We start from the raw sequence: 24353 nt of genomic DNA on the forward strand, positions 1-24353 counted from the left end.
CAATCAAATTTGCACATTTATTTAGTAATAGCCCTTGCTCTGATCTCCTTGTTATTTATATTAACTGTTATGTTGGTCATTGTATCGAAATGCAAGGAATCCAAATCTTCTACAGCTTTTGGTTCCCTAAGTACAAATATATATTCTCAAGTTGATCCCAGAATCCTTTCTAAATACAATAATGGGACTATGACACTTCCCTACTCATACAATGTTTGTGTAGCCTTGGATTCTTCCGAAAGCGACTTTACTTTCATAAAACCGAATCAAAATGTCCCAGTAGACAACCTTATTGATGCTGATGATTCAGGAATAGGAAACGAAAATGCAAAAGAAACTTTACCTACCAGCTGTCTTATGCAGGTGAGTCATTCTAAAATATTATACAGCTTTGAGTTAGTGATGAATGTCCTGAATATGTAATGTTGGAAAGCACTTTGAATTTATAGTGTACTAGAGCAGGGTTGCGCAAACAAGGGTGTGCATTTTCTCGGGGAGAGTGGCACTTACAGAGGCCTCACGCTCTTCACCAAAGCATTTAAATTTAATGCCGGGGATCACACGCAAGGCCTCCTTAAGTTCCCTTAACTTGTCTACGGCGGCTTCTGGCGATGGGTCACCACGGCAACGCGGCATCAAATAACGTTGCGAGGTCATATGACGTTGTGGCGACAGAACACCAGAGACAAGGTAAGGAGGGGGGGGGCGCGAGTAGAGGAGCAGAGCAGGCAGTCGGCGCAGGGCAAAAGTTTCAACACCCCTGTACTAGCGTTTGAAGTTTCTCATAAATGCTGGGAATACCGTATTGATGACAAAAAATAACAAATAATCAACTCCCCATAGTTGTTACCAACCCTATGGCATGTGTTTTGCCCTTATGTGGAGTCAGCTTGATTTGAACAGGTTTTATCTTTACCAGTAGTAACTAATGAATGTGTACCCTTTGTGAGATGTTCTTTGAACTGAGACATTGAAGAGCTAGAAGCAAAACTTGGCCATAGTTACTTTTATGTGTCTAATGATAGCAAATGAAACACCATAATAACAAACCACTGTTTCATGGCAAAAGGCTTGGTTTGTGGGAACTAGCGAGCTTTATATTGAATTCGATTTTCATGGTTTATAGTCAGTAGTTTTTACTAATAATATGTATTATTATTCTTTATTGCTATATATCTGTAGGCCACTACTTGTGCTTTTATACACTGTGATTCAGCTTTTTACTCAGTGTTTTACAATGTGACATATATACAGTAGTAACATTAGAAAAATAGAGTGTGCTGTGTCAGGTTGTGAACAGGTTCTACATACACAGATGGAAGCAGTGTGTGAGAGGAGAACATGACTCCCAATGCTTCTGAAGCTGCATTCCCCTGTGGTCAAGTTTTATTTATTTATTTTACATGAATTGACCTGGGCTGTGCACATCAGACTTTTAGTGGGGGACACACCAAGTTCAAAAGCTGTTGAAACAGTAGGAAACTGCTGGTGCTACAAACAGAAAGGGTGACCTATGACATCTGCTACTTGTAATTAACTTTTGTAAAATGTACCTGAAAAAAAGTTTGTAGAAGGAAATGCAATAGTTGTAGCAGATAAAGCTATGAAAGGTACAGTATGTAAGAGGTTTGTTCTTAATATTAACAATTGTAGTGATTATAAAACCCACCTAGTAGAGGTCAAATGATCTGAGAACCATTAGGCCTTTTCTGATATAGCAGGGTTATTGAGAAGGTATAAACTTCCTCCACATTTTCTCAGTCCGATTTGGTATCAACTATTTGTAGATGTAACGATGCACGGAACACGCCCCCTGCGGCGTGTTCCTTCCTTACCCGTTTACTTCTGATCGCCGCCCTCTAGCTGCGAGTCAAGAACCTGTGTCTTTAAGGATTCTGAAGCAAGCAATGCCATCTGGCTTCCTGGCAAATCCTGTCCTCTTCCTCCTGACAGGAAGTAAGCCTCTCTTTGACTTTCTCTTTGCATTTAGTCTTTTGCTGCCTGCCCTGGTGCCTGCTAGTACCCATCGCATGCTGTTCCTGCCTGGACCTCCTTGGGATCTTTACTCTTCTCCTTTGGATTCCGGAAGACTGGGACAGCCACTCATATACTACTGAGGTTAGTTTACCGTCGGGTAGTGTAGGTACCTGCTTAGTAGGGTTCACCTTGACGTGGTAGCAGGCTTAGAATTCCTTGGCCAATGGATTAGACTAAGAACCCTTATGTTATATTTAGTTTCGCTGCACCTTGCTGTTTCTGGCACTAAGGAGGCTGGACGTCTCCAAGAAGCAATTCCATTGTGGATGTTACCTTGTGCTCTGGACTCTACCTCCCCGGCTCCTTCCATGTTCATGTTCCATGTTCCTGTTCATGTTCCTAGTTCCATGTCCATGTTCCTAGTTCCATGTCCATGTTTCTAGTTCCTGGTTCCCGTTCCAGACTCCTGTGCTGAAGCATTGTCTTCCCAAACCCCGCGTTGGTGCCTGAGAACGCGCGCACTCCCGCTCTGCTGTCAGAGCATGCGCGCACATGCAGCTGGATCACTCGTGTCTCTGAGCCAGGCACCGCACCTCCGGACGCGGCGCGCATTCTCATGTGCACAGCGCGGTCACGTGACTACGTGTGACATTCCCCAGCTGCACGGCAACTTACTCCCTTCGTATCCCCTGCTGCCTCCCCACCTCGCTAACGGGTCCTTCCCTTTCTCTCTCGCTTGTGTGGAGAGCACAAGCGTGACAGTAGAAGTCCACTGAGCTCTACAGACAGCTAAACTCTATGTACATAGTCTGTTAAAGCTTGGTGAGACCTAGAGTAAGTTGGATGAATTCAGTTACTTTTCCTCAGCGAGTGGTCAGATATCTTGGCCCTGTCCCTTAAATTATATACTAACCAATAAAGTATGTTTTAACATTGCAATATTTGTGTACTTATTCTATCTTACATTCTGGAATGCGTTCAGTACATTGCAAAAACAATCTATTGATTAAGTTGATATATTTAGTCCAATAAGATCTTAAACTATGAAAATATCCACAGTATACAGTAGCTATGTGTGAAGTGTTATGTAAGTGATATTTAGCTTGGATTTTGTGTGTTCATTTACATTTCTAAAATTATTAGTTTAATTGGTATTTTTAACTTAACCCTTTAAAAGTGGTTCCCTGGTGCATCATATGTTGGGAGACTCAGATAAGGGAAAGCAGACTGCCTTGTATCATCTTATCTGTCATATTTTAACATTTGATTACTAAATCAAGATATACCTTATGACTACAGAAATATGCGGGGTTGCCTGTACCTACTTCAGAAAAGAAAAACAATAAATAAATACATACGTACGTACATTTTCATATAGTGTGATCAATGACTGAAAACGTTATTGACGTATTAAGTTAGTGTATGGCAGAGGGTTCAGTAGTTTACTAAATGGTCTGGCCTGTATACCTGTTGACAGATAAAGGCCTGCAAAGGTTGAGCAACAGTACTAGGAAAGTGGCAAAGAAAGGGGGAAGAGACAATGGATTTTCAGGCAAAGACAAAAAGAAAGCAATAGTAAAAAAACAAGGGGGAAAAAAAGAAAGAAGTTTCAAAAAAGTGGTTCTCAAATTTTGTAATGTATTTTCCGTGAAGTTCACTACTGAGATGACTGAATGGGGCTTTTGCTGATTAACATGTGAACATCTATAGTTAGGGTCCCAGCCCTGACTAAGGAAAGGTTGCTGCAGCTATTCTAAAGTTGCAGTAATCAGGGCTTATTTGTAAACCAGTGGTTCGAAAATTCACAATGGTGACCATTTTATTTTTTAGATGTAATAAATAAGTATTTATTGGAACATGTAACTAGTATAGAAAATCGATTTTGTAAAAAAGACTTGTTTTCATATTCTTTTTACAACAATTTGTCAGGTTTACATGAATTATACTGGTGTTATTTCTGTATTACTTTGAGCTTTTAAACATACTGTAACAGAGCTGGAGATTTGTTCAAAAAACCACAATGCCAGGAATGTATGCTTTACACTTGGATAATAACACGACAAAATGACCAGAACACAATTCTCATTTTCTTATTGATTTATGTTTACTAAATTAGATTCATTTAATTTCTTACCATGTAACGCAGTTGTAAGTTTATAGCATTTTCATTTAATAATCTGACATGTCAGCAAATAGTTGTTTACTTGTATCAATGCCATGAATGATAGGTACTGTATACCGACTCTTTAAAATGGAACACATTCAGATGATACACACCCGTTAGACTCCATGCAATCAATAACTTTTAGCCCTTTTTGGCCAAAATGGCTGGCTATCGCGCATTTAGTGGCTCTGCCCGATTGTGTCCCCAGTTTGGAGACAGGTTTTCATTATGATCAGCACAATGGTAAATCTCCCGGTTCTTCCCAACTCATGGTTTACACTTCTCGGTAGAACCCCCCATAACCTACCAAAGTATGTCTGTAAACAAGCGTAGGGTATTATATGTGCTCTCAATGGAGAAAATAACAGCATTTCTGATTGAAAAACATCACAATTTCTCTCTTATCTGGGATCCGTGACTGACCGTGGAGGTGGGACAGGGCCCTGCTGGGACTGGGCTCTAATTTCCATTGTCATATTTACTGTAGTTCTTTTTTGTTTTTCTCTGTCCAATCTTGATTTTGATGGTGAGGGGTCCGATTTGGTCCACCCACTGGTGGGTGGAAGTTCCCCCACCTCAATATGTTTTATTTCATATTTTTTTTTTTTTGTGTGGACAAAAGCTACTGTATGACTTATAATGTGTTTATCTGTACTCCCCCCTATTATTTGTCCCACTTTCTTTTTTCTGTACCCTAAAAAAATGTTCTACAAATAAACAGTTGAAAAAAAAAACCTAACACATTTATATTCAGCTTTTAATTACTAGTCAGTACAAAACCTTGTCCAGGCATTAGTTAATATATAATGAATTGGGTGTTTTTCGACCTTTGAAATCCTGGGAACACTGCCTTATACTGTACCTTGGGCCTCATTTAGGGTCAGATTTATGAACTCATTTCTGTGTGTCAAACTTTACATATGTAGTTGACCCTTTGTTTTAATTTGCATGAAGTCAATCTTTTGCTTCCAATATGTAAACCTTGAAGCAGCAATATTACTTTCCCCCTTTTTTTCTCTCTTTTTGTTATTTTTTTTATATGTAAAGCATGTGACAATATATAATTCTACATTCTTACCTAAGCTGGCAATCGTTTGGTACTTCTGTTATAAATTCTGTAAAAATCCTGATTGTATGCCTATCGAAATGGCCGCCTTCTAATTTTGTGTTGCAGTCTGTGAAATTCTGCAGCTGATATGTAACATTATATTACTAAGTGTAACACATTATTGTTACAGCCTCCATAGTAATAGACAGTCTGTTGTTTGGAACACAGCAACAGATCTGTTTATGATACTTTGTTGCCAAAGTGCAGAACGCAAAATGGTGTGTGTCAGAGCCTGTTTCAAAAGAGACAGTGGATATGACTTTCTATAGTAAATCATTGCTGGAGCAACCAATCAGTACATTAAAAAAAAAAACAATTAAAAATGGCATTAGGAGTTAAAAAATGCAGACCGTATTATCCAAAACTACACAACTGATGTATTTAAAAAATAAAAAACCTATAGGATGTTGAAAACCATAGTGGTACTCTTACCTTATATAACCATCACGCTTCGATCACAGCTCATTGTCCAAGTGTTCCTATGAAATATAAAAAGTGGTTTCTATATATAAATGCAAAACTAGTTCTCTGTGGCAAAACAACTGTAACATACTGTGCCAAAGAAAAAATATGTTGTTTTCCATTAAATGTTTTTTGTTTTTTGGATATACCTGATGCAGGTTTCCCAAAGAATTCCATACAAAACCCTGTTGTTTTGGATGTTGTTGCTGTAGACATGAAATCTCCGTTTCTTTTACATTTTCTGAGCTTTTAATTAGTCTTTGAAAAAAAATTTAAGTGAATTTGACTTCTTTTAAATCCCTGTTCAAAATGACTGTTCATTTATTTGAAAGCACATATATACTGTACTGTATACTTATTTTAATCAACATTTAGTAAATTCAGTTGATAGAAACATGTCTGATATATGAAAAATTGGCTACTGAGAAAAAGTTCTCAGTTCTGCAGTTCCACATTTGTGCCTCAGAGCGCCGCTGTTCACCAATAAGGAGGAGAAGCTGGGAAAGGAGATCCACTGGCACTTCCACCATTCACACACAGAGCAGATCTGCAAGAAGAGATACAACCATTTTTAGATTCTCTCATAAGCAGAATATATCAGCTTACATTCCTTTAAGGAAGTGGTTTCAACATTGTCTTTTCTCCTGTTCCCTGGATTGTAAATTTTGTTCATAGCAAAGGAAACTACTCTGGGAGATTTCAGATACTAAGAATGGCTGAGGTGAAAATCCAACAAGCACAGAAATACAAAGGAATCAGATGGCAAGTAATGTTTTCCTTCTTATTTTCCTGGCTCTGTCATTCAGTCTCTGGTCAGCTTCATTATTCCATTTTTGAAGAAATGAGAAAAGGTTCTACTGTAGGAAATATTGCCAAAGATCTTGGATTAGATATTAAGGAATTGTCATTTCGAAACCTTCGTATTGTTTCTCGTGTCTCAGAGAAATACTTTTCTGTAAATTTAGAAAATGGAAACTTATATGTTAAAGAGAGGATAGATAGAGAGGCATTGTGTGAATCTGCAGATACCTGCTCACTAACCTTTGATGCAGTGGTTGCAAATCCCTTAAATGTTTTCAATATCAAAGTTGAAATTCGGGATATAAATGACAATCCCCCAATATTCTTTCATGATATCATCATTTTAGAAATGAATGAATTTACTTCACCAGGAGCAAGATTTGTTTTACAAAATGCACAAGATCCAGATGTGGGCATTAATTCTGTACAAACATACAAGCTTAGTGACAATCAACATTTTACACTGGGTGCAAAGACCAGCACTGATGGCAGTACATTTCCAGAACTGGTGTTAGAAAAAGCTTTAGACCGTGAGACAAAAAGTGTTCATGAATTGATTTTAACAGCTTCAGATGGAGGAAATCCAGTTCAAACTGGCACTGTTTTAATTAAGATTATTATTACTGATCTCAATGATAATGTTCCTGTATTTACTCAAGAAGTATATAAAGTGAGTGTAAATGAAAATACTCCAATCAATTCTACTGTACTTCATGTAAATGCAAGTGATAGAGATGAAGGTACCAACGCACAAATCACATATTCTTTTAGCAAGATTTCAGGAAATGTCTTTCATATGTTTAGCATTCATCCTGCAAATGGTGAAATTAAAACTAAAGGAAATTTGGATTTTGAGATGACAAGACATTATGAAATGTCTGTACAAGCAAAGGATGGGGGTGGCCTTGTTGCCCATTCCAAAGTAGTAATAGAAATAACGGATGAAAATGACAATGCACCTGAGATATCCATTACCTCAATATCTACTCCAGTTCCAGAGGATTCCTTACCTGGCACAGTAATAGCACTAATTGAAGTTCACGATCAAGACTATGGAGAAAATGGAGAAGTTGAGTGTCATTTAATAGGTGAAGTGCCTTTTGAATTAATATTATCATCTGGTCGCTATTATAGAATTCTTACAACAAGTGCCATGGATAGAGAGAAAATATCATGTTATAATATCACAATTCTAGCCACTGACAAAGGATCTCCTCCACTGTTCAGTAGGAAAACCATCAGATTGGATGTATCAGATGTAAATGACAATCCACCAGTATTTGCGAAACTTACCTATCTTGCTTATGTGCCAGAAAATAATTCACCAGGAGCCTCAATATACAGTGTACATGCTTCAGATCTTGATACTGAAAAAAATGCAAAAGTTATTTATTCCATTTTTAACACTAATGTAGAGGAAGTTCCTGTATCTTCTTATCTTTCCATTAACGTAGAGACTGGTGTTCTCTATGCACAGCGATCCTTTGACTATGAGCAACACAAGGAGTTTCAAATCCAAATAATGGCTAAAGACAGTGGATCCCCATCTCTGAGCAGCAATGCAACCTTAAGGATCTGTATAGTGGATCAGAATGATAATGCACCGAAGATTTTGTATCCATCACCAGAAACTGATGGTTCAGCTTTGTATGAGATGGTCCCTTTTGCCTCTGAACAAGGTTCTTTAATAACCAAAGTGGTAGCAATGGATGTAGACTCTGGACACAATGCTTGGCTCTCTTATCATTTTATACAAGTATCAGAACCATCCCACTTTAGCATTAGTCAGCACACAGGGGAAATCAGGACGTCTCGTGTCTTTCAAGAGAAAGATGCTTTGAAGCAAAGAGTTGTAGTTATGGTGAAAGACAATGGAAACCCATCTCTTTCGGCAACTGTTACCTTAAACCTGGTTGTTGCTGAGAATTTTCAGCAGGCGCTTCCCAAGATCAATAACCAATTCAGGAATCAAGATTCTCAATCTAATTTGCAAATGTATTTAGTAATAGCCCTAGCTCTAATTTCATTTTTATTTCTTTTAACTGTTATGTTGGTTATTATATCGAAATGCAAAGAATCAAAACCTTCACCAGCCTTTGGTTCTCTAAGTACAAATTTGTATTCTCAAGTAGATCCCAGAATGCTTTCCAAATATAATAATGGGACTTTGACTCTGCCCTACTCATACAATGTTTGTGTAGCTTTGGATTCAAGCGAAAGTGACTTTACTTTCATAAAACCGAATCAAAATGTCCCAGTAGACAATCTTATTGATGCTGATGATTCAGGAATAGGAACTGAAAATCTGAAAGAAACTTTACCTTCTGGCAGTCTTATGCAGGTAAGTGCTAATGTTAGATTAAAGGATAGTCAATTGGTGATGAATATTTTTAATGTGTAATGTTTTTAATCATTTCAATATTTAACAAAGTATAATTGTGTTTTACATTACATTGTGTTGGAGACAAATTTATATAAAATAGAATGTCACAAACAACCCAGATTGTACATGCGGTCTATGACATTTGTCCACGACCAAATCGCCACCAGTGCTACACCGCCATAACTACTGAACACCGGGTGAGTCCCCGCAGGTCACCCCAGGTCACCTCGCCATCACCACAAGCACCTCTAACAACTGGACGCCTCCACCGCAGCATGTCCTCAGCACCTCCCAGACACAGGGCAAACCCGACATGCAGAACACTCAGCGCAGCCGCCAGCAGGCAGGACACATTTTTACCTTTACTTGCGCATCGGAGGTGCCCGGCTGGGAGAGACGCTGGCGGTGACAGGACGTTGACATGAAGCGACTCACCCTCCGGTAAGTAGTTATGTAGAGTAGAGTGCCGCTGGCGATATGGTCGCGGCCAAATGGCCACAGAAAATGGTCCCATTCCATTGTACAGATACCTCTGTTTGTAGTCACCAGGATGTTAGAGCAGTGGTTTCCAATCTTTTTTGGGTAAGGAACCCTATAATTATATTTTGAAATTCTGTGAAACCCAAACCCTCTCCAATAGCGCGCCTGAGATAAGATGAATTGTATATTCTTCTGTATTTGGGACAATAAAAATGGCACAGGACCCTTTAAGGATACCTGCGTAACCCAAGAGCTCATACGAATCCCTGTTGAAAGATCTGTTTGATAGAGACATGGGTTTTCCACTTATTTTGAGTTTGATTGATACAGGTACTATCTTCGCACGAAAGTTGGCAGTAGTAGTAACTAATACATGTTTACTTTCTTAGGAAATCAGTATGACCTTATTCATTTTGAATCAACCACATCCTGATCCTATATAATAGTTGATATATTATTTTGTAACAATAAACAGAGAGAAAAAGTTAAAAATTAACATGATCACCGATAGATTATTTTGGGGTAACTAATAAATGCAGATGGTAAAGAGCTATGGGAAAATTAGCAACAAAACTACAATGTTAGAGCAATATCTGTAATTTGTGTGAGACACATGGTTCATTTATGTTGATATGGTTCTTCCTGGCTCATTGTACTATTTACTGTTAACGTATATTATTAGTAATTATTTGAATGTTAGTGTATTATTTGCCATTGTATATCATTAGTGCTATTCGAGTTTTTGCATTTTGTTTTGGTTCTCAAAAAAAATTGTGCTTTGCTTTTGGACATTGCTTGTTTTGTTTTGGTTTGGGATTTTTACCAAATAATGGAAAAAATGTAAATAAATAGGAAAATGCTAAAGTGATTTGATGAGAAACACTTAACAACTGCACTATAGAGTTGGGCACCTGGCCCGATGTTTTGGTTTTTGTTTTAAATAATTTGGGGATTTTATTTGGGTTTTGTATTTGGTTATGAAATGTACGGTTCTGGTAGGTTCTGATTTCACACTCCCGGTGTAGCCCTTCTCTACATACCACAGGCTTAAAGAGGCAGTCCCAGGGGGCGGATTTTGGGGCAAATACATTGGATTAACACAGCGGGGGTCCCTGCCTTTGAATGGGACTCACGCTGTGTTAATCCTACCGGGCTGTGAGTCCCATTCAAATGCAGTGACCCCCGCTGTGTTAATCCGATGGGCCTTCTGTGGACCTTCTCACGAGTTCCTGCGAGATGGTCACAGATTTTCCTTGGCAAGTGGTCTAAACCGGCAGTTGCATCTGTACATATATACTTTTTATGTATCTTTATTGCTGTGTTAGTAAATAGCATTGTGAACTGAGGGACATACAAAGCACTGTTTTATATTAACTAGTATATGAAATTATAAATTCATTTTAGTTACTTTTAAATGCTATCTCATGGAGCTTTACTATGTACAAATCATTAGAGGAGGACTATTTGGAGGTGAGGCTTCTGGTGTAGGTTAGAGCTGTGTCATGTAGAGAGTTTTTAAGTACTGCTGGGAATTGCAAACTTAAGATAAAGCACATTGGGTGCTATTCCTACTATGATACAATTATGGGGTTGAACGAGTGGCTTAGTGCATAAAGGCACTGTCTCTGATAACTGATGTTTGAAGCAGAGGCTGTTATATAGTTGCCGTGTTGGCTATGCCGTGCGTGCGCGGCACTTATAATTGACTGAGGGTAGTCAGCCCATCTGTACAAGGGCCGCAGTGAGCGTGCATCCGGCCGACAGCGGGGAAGACGGGGAAAAATAATCTTTTCCCGCCGCTACCAGCCCTGAAATGTATGTGTGTGTGTATGTATGTATGTGTATGTATATATATATATGTGTGTGTCTGTGTGTCTGTATGTGTGTCTGCACGTGTCTGTACAATGTTAATAAATATTTTATTTTTACCAAAGTGGTTTTTTTTTTAAATAAATAATAAATTACACATACACACACACACTCACACACACACACACATACACACACACATATACATACACATACATTTACACAAACACACATAAACACACAGTACCTTCTCACAGCTCAGAGCTCAGCATACACACAAAAAGCGTCCGGCACGTGCACGCGTGCACAGCCGCACACTCTATAGAACAGCCCTTACTTAGTTCCCGGTGTCAGCTCTTGTGTCCTTGATGATGAAATAATGCTTTTATTATTATTATTATTTTATGCTATAATATGAAAAATGGATAGGTCCTTTTTCAAATCAATCCCTTTTCCTATCACAAGATGTAAGAATGTAGGTTTGCAAATGTAGGAAAACGTAGTCGTACTGTACTTTTACCTTCTATTACCATCACACGTCGATCGCAGTTCATAGCCCAAGTGTTTCCTTGAAATATAAAAAGTGGTTTCTATATATAAATGCAAAACGAGTGCTGTGCGGCAAAACAACTGTAACATACTGTACCAAAGAAGAAGTATGTTATTTGTAATTAAATGTTTTTTGTTTCTATACCTGATGCAGTTTTCCCCAATAATTCCATACAAAACCCCAGTTAATTTGGTTGTTGTTGCTGTAGATATGAAAACACAATGATTTTTACATGTTGTGATCTTTTAATTAGTCTGTGAAATGAAATTGAAGTGGGTTTGACTTCTTTTAAATCCCTGTTCAAAATGATTGTTCATTTATTTGAAAGCACATACAGTATATTCTTATTTTTAATCAACATTGATTACATTCAATTGATAGAAACATGTCTGATATATGAAACACTGGCTACTGTGAACAAAAGTTCTCAGTTCTGCAGTTCCACATTTGTGCCTCAGAGCGCCGCTGTTCACCAATAAGGAGGAGAAGCTGGGAAAGGAGATCCACTGGCACTTCCACCATTCACACACAGAGCAGATCTGCAAGAAGAGATACAACCATTTTTAGATTCTCTCATAAGCAGAATATATCTGCTTACATTCCTTAAGGACGTGGTTTCAACATTGTCTTTTCTCCTGTTCCCTGGATTGTACATTTTGTTCATAGCAAAGGAAACTACTCTGGGAGATTTCAGATACTAAGAATGGCTGAGGTGAAAATCCAACAAGCACAGAAATACAAGGAGATCAGATGGCAAGTAATGTTTTCCTTCTTATTTTCCTGGCTCTGTCATTCAGTCTCTGCTCAGCTTCATTATTCTATTTTTGAAGAAATGAGAAAAGGTTCTACTGTAGGAAATATTGCCAAAGATCTTGGATTAGATATTAAGGAATTGTCATTTCGAAACCTTCGTGTAGTTTCTCGTGTCTCAGAGAAATATTTTTCTGTAAATTTTGAAAATGGAAACTTATATATTAAAGACAGGATAGACAGAGAGGCATTGTGTGAATCTGCAGATACCTGCTCACTAACCTTTGATGCAGTGGTTGCAAATCCCTTAAATGTTTTCAATGTCAAAGTTGAAATTCAGGATATAAATGATCATCCTCCAATATTCTCTCATGATATCATCATTTTAGAAATGATTGAATCTACTTTACCAGGAGCACGATTTGTTTTACAAAATGCACAAGATCCAGATGTTGGCATTAATTCTGTACAAACATACAAGCTTAGTGACAATCAACATTTTACACTGGGTGCAAAGACCAGCACTGATGGCAGTACATTTCCAGAACTGGTGTTAGAAAAAGCTTTAGACCGTGAAACACAGAGTGTTCATGAATTAATGTTAACAGCATCAGATGGAGGAAATCCAGTTCTAACTGGTACTGTTTTAATTAAGATTATTATTACTGATGTCAATGATAATGTTCCTGTATTTACTGAAGAAGTATATAAAGTGAGTGTAAATGAAAATACTCCAATCAATTCTACTGTACTTCATGTAAATGCAAGTGATAGAGATGAAGGTACCAACGCACAAATCACATATTCTTTTAGCAAGATTTCAGGAAATGTCTTTCATATGTTTAGCATTCATCCTGCAAATGGTGAAATTAAAACTAAAGGAAATTTGGATTTTGAGATGACAAGACATTATGAAATGTCTGTACAAGCAAAGGATGGGGGTGGCCTTGTTGCCCATTCCAAAGTAGTAATAGAAATAACGGATGAAAATGACAATGCACCTGAAATATCAGTTACCTCAATATCTACTCCAGTTCCAGAGGATTCCTTACCTGGCACAGTGATAGCACTAATTGAAGTTCACGATCAAGATTATGGAGAAAATGGAGAAGTTGAATGTCATTTAATAGGTGAAGTACCTTTTGAATTAATATTATCATCTGGTCGCTATTATAGGATTCTTACAACAAGTGCCATGGATAGAGAGAAAATATCATGTTATAATATCACAATTCTAGCCACTGACAAAGGATCTCCTCCACTGTTGAGTAGGAAAACCATCAGATTGGATGTATCAGATATAAATGACAATCCACCAGTATTTGCGAAACTTACCTATGTTGCTTATGTGCCAGAAAATAATTCACCAGGAGCCTCCATATACAGTGTACATGCTTCGGATCTTGATACTGAAAAAAATGCAAAAGTTATTTATTCCATTTTTAACATTAATGTAGAGGAAGTTCCTGTATCTTCTTATCTTTCCATTAACGTAGAGACTGGTGTTCTCTATGCACAGCGATCCTTTGACTATGAACAACACAAGGAGTTTCAAATCCAAATAATGGCTAAAGACAGTGGATCCCCATCTCTGAGCAGCAATGCAACCTTAAGGATCTGTATAGTGGATCAGAATGATAATGCACCGAAGATTTTGTACCCATCTCCAGAAACTGATGTTTCAGCTTTGTATGAGATGGTCCCTTTTGCCTCTGAGCAAGGTTCTTTAATAACCAAAGTGGTAGCAATGGATGCAGACTCTGGACACAATGCTTGGCTCACTTATCATTTTATACAAGTATCAGAACCATCCCACTTTAGCATTAGTCAGCGCACAGGGGAAATCAGGATGTCTCGTGTCTTTCAAGAGAAAGAGGCTTTGAAGCAAAGAGTTGTAGTTATGGTGAAAGACAATGGAAACCCATCTCTTTCGGCAACAGTTACCTTAAACCTGGTTGTTGCTGAGAATTTTCAGCAGGCGCTTCCCAAGATCAATAACCAATTCAGGAATCAAGATTCTCAATCTAATTTGCAAATGTATTTAGTAATAGCCCTAGCTCTAATTTCCTTTTTATTTCTTTTAACTGTTATGTTGGTTATTATATCGAAATGCAAGGAATCAAAACCTTCACCAGCCTTTGGTTCTCTAAGTACAAATTTGTATTCTCAAGTAGATCCCAGAATGCTTTCCAAATATAATAATGGGACTTTGACACTACCCTACTCATACAATGTTTGTGTAGCTTTGGATTCAAGCGAAAGTGACTTTACTTTCATAAAACCGAATCAAAATGTCCCAGTTGACAATCTTATTGATGCTGATGATTCAGGAATAGGAACTGAAAATCTGAAAGAAACTTTACCTTCTGGCAGTCTTATGCAGGTAAGTGCTAATATTTGATTAAAGGATAGTCAATTGGTGATGAATATTTTTAATGTGTAATGTTTTAAATCATTTCAATATTTAACAAAGTATAATTGTGTTTTACATTACATTGTGTTGGAGACAAATTTATATAAAATAGAATGTCACAAACAACCCAGATTGTACATGCGGTCTATGACATTTGTCCACGACCAAATCGCCACCAGTGCTACACCGCCATAACTACTGACCACCGGGTGAGTCCCCGCAGGTCACCCCAGGTCACCTCGCCATCACCACAAGCACCTCTAACAAATGGGCGTCTCCACCACAGCATGCCCTCAGCACCTCCCAGACACAGGGCAAACCTGACATGCAGAACACTCAGCGCAGCCGCCAGCAGGCAGGACACATTTTTACCTTTACTTGCGCATCGGAGGTGCCCGGGTGGGAGAGGCGCTGGCGGTGACAGGAAGTTGACATGAAGCGACTCGCCCACCGGTAAGTAGTTATGGCAGCAGAGTGCCGCTGGCGATATGGTCACGGCCAAATAGCCACAGAAAATGGTCCCATTCCATTGTACAGATACCTCTGTTTGTAGTCACCAAGATGTTAGAGCAGTGGTTTCCAATCTTTTTTTGGTAAGGAACCCTATAATTATATTTTGAAATTCTGTGAAACCCAAACCCTCTCCAATAGCGCGCCTGAGATAAGATGAATTGTATATTCTTCTGTATTTGGGACAATAAAAATAACACAGGACCCTTTAGGGATACCTGCGTAACCCAAAAGCTCATACGAATCCCGGTTGAAAGATCTGTTTGATAGAAACATGGGTTTTCCTCTTATTTTGAGTTTGATTGATACTATCTTCGCACGAAAGTTGTCAGTAGTAGTAACTAATACATGTTTACTTTCTTAGGAAATCAGTATGACCTTATTCATTTTGAATCAACCACATCCTGATCCTATATAATAGTCGATATATTATTTTGTAACAATAAACAGAGAGAAAAAGTTAAAAATGAACATGATCCCAGATACTGAAGATTATTTTGGGGTAACTAATAAATGCAGATGGTAAAGAGCTAAGGGGAAATTAGCAACAAAACTACAATGTAAGAGCAATATCTGTAATTTGTGTGAGATACATGGTTGATTTGTGTTGATATGGTTCTTCCAGGCTCATTGTACTATTTACTGTTAACGTATATTATTAGTAATTATTTGTATTTTAGTGTATTATTTGCCATTGTATAGCATTAGTGCTATTCGAGTTTTTGCATTTTGTTTTGGTTCTAAAAAAAATCGTGTTTTGCTTTTGGACATTGCTTGTTTTGGTTTGGGATTTTTACCAAATAATGGAAAAAATGTAAATAAATAGGAAAATGCTAAAGTGATTTGGAGAGAAACACTTCACAACTGCACTATAGAGTTGGGCACTTGGCCCGGTGTTATGGTTTTTGTTTTAAATAATTTGGGGGGTTTATTTGGGTTTTGTATTTGGTTATAGAATGTAAGGTTCTGGTAGGTTCTGATTTCACGCTCCCGGTGTAGCCCTTCTCTACATACCACAGTGCTTAAAGAGGCAGTCCCAGGGGGCGGATTTTGGGGCAAATACATTAGATTAACACAGCGGGGGTCCCTGCATTTGAATGGGACTCGAGTTCCTGCGAGATGGTCACAGATTTTCCTTGGCAAATGGTCTAAACCGGCAGTTGCATCTGTACATATATACTTTTTATGTATCTTTATTGCTGTGTTAGTAAATAGCATTGTGAACTGAGGGACATACAAAGCACTGTTTTATATTAACTAGTATATGAAATTATAAATTCATTTTAGTTACTTTTAAATGCTATCTCATGAAGCTTTACTATGTACAAATCATTAGAGGAGGAGTACTTGGAGGTGAGGCTTCAGGTGTAGGTTAGAGCTGTGTCATGTAGAGAGTTTTTAAGTACTGCTGGGAATTGCAAACTTAAGATAAAGCACATTGGGTGCTATTCCCACTATGATACAATTATGGGGTTGAACGAGTGGCTTAGTGCATAAAGGCACTGTCTCTGATAACTGATGTTTGAAGCAGAGGCTGTTATATAGTTGCCGTGTGCGCTATGCCGTGCGTGCGCGGCACTTATAATTGGCTGAGGGTAGTCAGCCCATCTGTACAAGGGCCGCAGTGAGCGTGCATCCGGCCGACAGGAGGGAAGACGGGGAAAAATAATCTTTTCCCGCCGCTACCGGCCCTGAAATGTATGTATGTGGGTGTGTGTGTGTGTGTGTGTGTGTGTGTATGTATGTGTATGTATGTATATATATATGTGTGTCTGTGTGTATGTATGTGTGTGTGTGTGTGTATGTATGTGTATGTATATATGTGTGTGTGTGTGTGTGTGTGTGTGTGTGTGTGTGTGTGTGTGTGTGTGTGTGTGTGTGTGTGTGTGTGTGTGTGTGTGTGTGTGTGTGTGTGTGTGTGTGTATGTATTTGTGTGTCTGCACGTGTCTGTACAATGTTAATAAATATTTTATTTTTACCAAAGTGTTTTTTTTAAAATAAATAATAAATTGCACATAAATACACACACACACATATACACACACATACATATACACAAACACACATAAACACACAGTACCTTCTCACAGCTCACAGCTCAGCATACACACAAAAAGCGTCCGTCACGTGCACGCGTGCACGGCCGCACACTCTATAGAACAGCCCTTACTTAGTTCCCGGTGTCAGCTCTTGTGTCCTTGATGATGAAATAATATTTTTATTATTATTATTATTTTAGGCTATTATATGAAAAATGGATAGGTCCTTTTTCAAATCAATCCCTTTTCCTATCACAAGATGTAAGAATGTAGGTATGCAAATGTAGGAAAACGTAGTCGTACTGTACTTTTACCTTCTATTACCATCACGCTTCGATCGCAGTTCATAGCCCAAGGGTTTCTTTGAAATATAAAAAGTGGTTTCTATGTATAAATGCAAAACGAGTGCTGTGTGGCAAAACAACTGTAACATACTGTATCAAAGAAGAAGTATGTTATTTGTAATTAAATGTTTTTTGTTTCTATACCTGATGCAATTTCCCCCAAGAATTCCATACAAAACCCCTGTTAATTTGGTTGTTGTTGCAGTAGACACAAGCACAATGACTTTTACATGTTGTGATCTTTTAATTAGTCTGTGAAATGAAATTGAAGTGGGTTTGACTTCTTTTAAATCCCTGTTCAAAATGACTGTTCATTTATTTGAAAGCACATATATACTGTATACTTATTTTAATCAACATTTAGTAAATTCAGTTGATAGAAACATGTCTGATATATGAAACACTGGCTACTGAGAAAAAATTCTCAGTTCTGCAGTTCCACATTTGTGCCTCAGAGCGCCGCTGTTCACCAATAAGGAGGAGAAGCTGGGAAAGGAGATCCACTGGCACTTCCACCATTCACACACAGAGCAGATCTGCAAGAAGAGATACAACCATTTTTAGATTCTCTCATAAGCAGAATATATCTGCTTACATTCCTTCAAGGAAGTGGTTTCAACATTGTCTTTTCTCCTGTTCCCTGGATTGTAAATTTTGTTCATAGCAAAGGAAACTACTCTGGGAGATTTCAGATACTAAGAATGGCTGAGGTGAAAATCCAACAAGCACAGAAATACAAAGGAATCAGATGGCAAGTAATGTTTTCCTTCTTATTTTCCTGGCTCTGTCATTCAGTCTCTGGTCAGCTTCATTATTCAATTTTTGAAGAAATTAGAAGAGATTCTACTGTAGGAAATATTGCCAAAGATCTTGGATTAGATATTAAGGAATTGTCATTTCGAAACCTTCGTATTGTTTCTCATGTCTCAGAGAAATATTTTTCTGTAAATTTTGAAAATGGAAACTTATATGTTAAAGACAGGATAGATAGAGAGGCATTGTGTGAATCTGCAGATACCTGTTCACTAACCTTTGATGCAGTGGTTGCAAATCCCTTAAATGTTTTCAATATCAAAGTTGAAATTCAGGATATAAATGACAATCCCCCAATATTCTTTCATGATATCATGATTTTAGAAATGCTTGAATCTACTTTACCAGGAGCACGATTTGTTTTACAAAATGCACAAGATCCAGATGTGGGCATTAATTCTGTACAAACATACAAGCTTAGTGGCAATCAACATTTTACACTGGGTGCAAAGACCAGCACTGATGGCAGTACATTTCCAGAACTGGTGTTAGAAAAAGCTTTAGACCGTGAGACACAAAGTGTTCATGAATTAATATTAACAGCCTCAGATGGAGGAAATCCAGTGCTAACTGGTACTGCTTTAATTAAGATTATTATTACTGATGTCAATGATAATGTTCCTGTATTTACTCAAGAAGTATATAAAGTGAGTGTAAATGAAAATACTCCAATCAATTCTACTGTACTTCATGTAAATGCAAGTGATAAAGATGAAGGTACCAACGCACAAATCACATATTCTTTTAGCAAGATTTCAGGAAATGTCTTTCATATGTTTAGCATTCATCCTGCAAACGGTGAAATTAAAACTAAAGGAAATTTGGATTTTGAGATGACAAGACATTATGAAATGTCTGTACAAGCAAAGGATGGGGGTGGCCTTGTTGCCCATTCCAAAGTAGTAATAGAAATAACGGATGAAAATGACAATGCACCTGAGATATCAGTTACCTCAATATCTACTCCAGTTCCAGAGGATTCCTTACCTGGCACAGTGATAGCACTAATTGAAGTTCATGATAAAGACTATGGAGAAAATGGAGAAGTTGAGTGTCATTTCATAGATGAAGTACCTTTTGAATTAATATTATCATCTGGTCGCTATTATAAAATTGTTACAACAAGTGCCATGGATAGAGAGAAAATATCATGTTATAATATCACAATTCTAGCCACTGACAAAGGATCTCCTCCACTGTTCAGTAGGAAAACCATCAGATTGGATGTATCAGATATAAATGACAATCCACCAGTATTTGCGAAACTTACCTATGTTGCTTATGTTCCAGAAAATAATTCACCAGGAGCCGCCATATACAGTGTACATGCTTCAGATCTTGATACTGAAAAAAATGCAAAAGTTATTTATTCCATTTTTAACACAAATGTAGAGGAAGTTCCTGTATCTTCTTATCTTTCCATTAACGTAGAGACTGGTGTTCTCTATGCACAGCGATCCTTTGACTATGAGCAACACAAGGAGTTTCAAATCCAAATAATGGCTAAAGACAGTGGATCCCCATCTCTGAGCAGCAATGCAACCTTAAGGATCTGTATAGTGGATCAGAATGATAATGCACCGAAGATTTTGTACCCATCACCAGAAACTGATGGTTCAGCTTTGTATGAGATGGTCCCTTTTGCCTCTGAACAAGGTTCTTTAATAACCAAAGTGGTAGCAATGGATGCAGACTCTGGACACAATGCTTGGCTCTCTTATCATTTTATACAAGTTTCAGAACCATCCCACTTTAGCATTAGTCAGCACACAGGGGAAATCAGGACGTTGCGTGTCTTTCAAGAGAAAGATTATTTGAAGCAAAGAGTTGTAGTTATGGTGAAAGACAATGGAAACCCATCTCTTTCGGCAACAGTTACCTTAAACCTGGTTGTTGCTGAGAATTTTCAGCAGGCGCTTCCCAAGATCAATAACCAATTCAGGAATCAAGATTCTCAATCTAATTTGCAAATGTATTTAGTAATAGCCCTAGCTCTAATTTCCTTTTTATTTCTTTTAACTGTTATGTTGGTTATTATATCGAAATGCAAGGAATCAAAACCTTCACCAGCCTTTGGTTCTCTAAGTACAAATTTGTATTCTCAAGTAGATCCCAGAATGCTTTCCAAATATAATAATGGGACTTTGACTCTGCCCTACTCATACAATGTTTGTGTAGCTTTGGATTCAAGCGAAAGTGACTTTACTTTCATAAAACCGAATCAAAATGTCCCAGTAGACAATCTTATTGATGCTGATGATTCTGGAATAGGAACTGAAAATCTGAAAGAAACTTTACCTTCTGGCAGTTTTATGCAGGTAAGTGCTAATATTAGATTAAAGGATAGTCAATTGGTGATGAATATTTTTAATGTGTAATGTTTTAAATCATTACAATATTTAACAAAGTATAATTGTGTTTTACATTACATTGTGTTGGAGACAAACTTATATAAAATAGAATGTCACAAACAACCCAGATTGTACATGCGGCCTATGACATTTGTCCACGACCAAATCTCCACCAGTGCTACACCGCCATAACTACTGACCACCGGGTGAGTCCCTGCAGGTCACCGCAGGTCACCTCGCCATCACCACAAGCACCTCTAACAACTGGACGCCTCCACTGCAGCATGTCCTCAGCACCTCCCAGACACAGGGCAAACCCGAAATGCAGAACACTCAGCACAGCCTCCAGCAGGCAGGACACATTTTTACCTTTACTTGCGCATCGGAGGTGCCCGGCTGGGAGAGGCGCTGGCGGTGACAGGAAGTTGACATGAAGCGACTCGCCCTCCGGTAAGTAGTTATGGCAGCAGAGTGCCGCTGGCGATATGGCCGCGGCCAAATGGCCACAGAAAATGGTCCCATTCCATTGTACAGATACGTCTGTTTGTAGTCACCAAGATGTTAGAGCAGTGGTTTCCAATCTTTTCTGGATAAGGAACCTTATAATTATATTTTGAAATTCTGTGAAACCCAAACCCTCTCCAATAGCGCGCCTGAGATACTGTAAGATGAATTGTATATTCTTCTGTATTTAGGACAATAAAAATGGCACAGGACCCTTTAGGGATGCCTGAGAATCCCTGTTGAAAGATCTGTTTGATAGAGACATGGGTTTTCCTCTTATTTTGAGTTTGATTTATGCTATCTTTGCACGAAAGTTGTCAGTAGTAGTAACTAATACATGTTTACTTTCTTAGGAAATCAGTATGACCTTATTCATTTTGAATCAACCACATCCTGATCCTATATAATAGTTGATATATTATTTTGTAACAATAAACAGAGAGAAAAAGTTAAAAATGAACATGATCACCGATAGATTATTTTGGGGTAACTAATAAATGCAGATGGTAAAGAGCTAAGGGGAAATTAGCAACAAAACTACAATGTAAGAACAATATCTGTAATTTGTGTGAGATACATGGTTCATTTATGTTGATATGGTTCTTCCTCGCTCATTGTACTATTTACTGTTAACTTATATTATTAGTAATTATTTGTATGTTAGTGTATTATTTGCCATTGTATAGCATTAGTGCTATTCGAGTTTTTGCATTTTGTTTTGGTTCTAAAAAAAATCGTGTTTTGCTTTTGGACATTGCTTGTTTTGGTTTGGGATTTTTACCAAATAATGGAAAAAATGTAAATAAATAGGAAAATGCTAAAGTGATTTGGTGAGAAACACTTCACAACTGCACTATAGAGTTGGGCACTTGGCCCGATGTTTTGGTTTTTGTTTTAAATAATTTGGGGATTTTATTTGGTTTTTGTATTTGGTTATGAAATGTACGGTTCTGGTAGGTTCTCATTTCACACTCCCGGTGTAGCCCTTCTCTACATACCACAGTGCTTAAAGAGGCAGTCCCAGGGGGCAGATTTTGGGGCAAATACATTAGATTAACACAGCGGGGTCCCTGCATTTGAATGGGACTCACGCTGTGTTAATCCTACGGGGCTGTGAGTCCCATTCAAATGCAGGGACCCCCGCTGTGTTAATCCGATGGGCCTTCTGTGAACCTTCTCACGAGTTCCTGCGAGATGGTCACAGATTTTCCTTGGCAAGTGGTCTAAAACCGACACTTTCATCTGTACATATATACTTTTTATGTATCTTTATTGCTGTGTTAGTAAATAGCATTGTGAACTGAGGGATATACAAAGCACTGTTTTATATTAACTAGTATATGAAATTATAAATTCATTTTAGTTACTTTTAAATGCTATCTCATGAAGCTTTACTATGTACAAATCATTAGAGGAGGAGTATTTGGATTTGAGGCTCCAGGTGTAGGTTAGTGCTGTGTCATGTAGAGAGTTTTTAAGTACTGCTGGGAATTGCAAACTTAAGATAAAGCACATTGGGTGCTATTCCCACTATGATACAATTATGGGGTTGAACGAGTGGCTTAGTGCATAAAGGCACTGTCTCTGATAACTGATGTTTGAAGCAGAGGCTGTTATATAGTTGCCGTGTGCGCTATGCCGTGCGTGCGCGGCACTTATAATTGGCTGAGGGTAGTCGGCCCATCTGTACAAGGGCCGCAGTGAGCGTGCATCCGGCCGACAGCAGGGAAGACGGGGAAAAATAATCTTTTCCCGCCGCTACCAGCCCTGAAATGTATGTGTGTGTGTGTGTGTGTGTATATATGTGTGTGTGTGTGTGTGTGTGTGTGTGTGTGTGTGTGTGTGTGTGTGTGTGTGTGTGTGTGTGTGTGTGTGTGTGTGTGTGTATGTATATATATGTGTGTGTGTGTGTATGTATGTGTGTGTCTGCACGTGTCTGTACAATGTTAATAAATATTTTATTTTTACCAAAGTGTTTTTTTTTTTAAATAAATAATAAATTACACATACACACACACACATATACACACACATACATATACACAAACACACATAAACACACAGTACCTTCTCACAACTCACAGCTCAGCATACACACAAAAAGCGTCTGGCACGTGCACGCACGCACGGCCGCACACTCTATAGAACAGTTCCCGGTGTCAGCTCTTGTGTCCTTGATGATGAAATAATGCTTTTATTATTATTATAATTTTAGGCTATAATATGAAAAATGGATAGGTCCTTTTTCAAATCAATCCCTTTTCCTATCACAAGATGTAAGAATGTAGGTATGCAAATGTAGAAAAACGTAGTTGTTCTGTACTCTTACCTTCTATTACCATCACACGTCGATCGCAGTTCATAGCCCAAGTGTTTCTTTGAAATATTAAAAGTGGTTTCTATGTATAAATGCAAAACGAGTGCTGTGCGGCAAAACAACAGTAACATACTGTACCAAAGAAGAAGTATGTTATTTGTAATTAAATGTTTTTTGTTTCTATACCTGATGCAGGTTTCCCCAATAATTCCATACAAAGCCCCAGTTAATTTGGTTGTTATTGCTGTAGATATGAAAACACAATGACTTTTACATTTCGTGATCTTTTAATTAGTCTGTGAAATGAAATTGAAGTGGGTTTGACTTTTTTTAAATCCCTGTTCAAAATGACTGTTCATTTATTTGAAAGCACATACAGTATATACTTACTTTTAATTGACATTGATTACATTCAATTGATAGAAACATGTCTGATATGTGAAACACTGGCTACTGTGAACAAAAGTTCTCAGTTCTGCAGTTCCACATTTGTGCCTCAGAGCGCCGCTGTTCACCAATAAGGAGGAGAAGCTGGGAAAGGAGATCCACTGGCACTTCCACCATTCACACACAGAGC

General features: G+C 38.1%; 2 protein-coding genes across 2 annotated transcripts in view; both read left to right on the plus strand.

Moving 5' to 3' along the window:
- Positions 1–24353, plus strand: part of LOC142494746 (protocadherin gamma-B5-like) — a 146840-nt gene that overhangs the window by 56343 nt on the left and 66144 nt on the right. The gene's annotated exons all lie outside the window — the stretch shown is intronic.
- LOC142495891 (protocadherin gamma-B2-like) lies at positions 370–12438 on the plus strand. The gene has a single exon (XM_075601984.1). It carries the CDS (start codon positions 6424–6426, stop codon positions 8911–8913), a length of 2490 nt encoding a protein of 829 aa, XP_075458099.1. The 5' UTR covers positions 370–6423; the 3' UTR covers positions 8914–12438.

The sequence above is a fragment of the Ascaphus truei genome, chromosome 5 (genome assembly GCF_040206685.1).
Source record: "Ascaphus truei isolate aAscTru1 chromosome 5, aAscTru1.hap1, whole genome shotgun sequence".
NCBI lineage: Eukaryota > Metazoa > Chordata > Amphibia > Anura > Ascaphidae > Ascaphus > Ascaphus truei.

Coding starts and splice junctions, on each gene's coding strand:
- LOC142495891 (XM_075601984.1), top strand. CDS start 6,424: ATGGCTGAGGTGAAAATCCAACAAGCACAGAAATACAAAGGAATCAGA.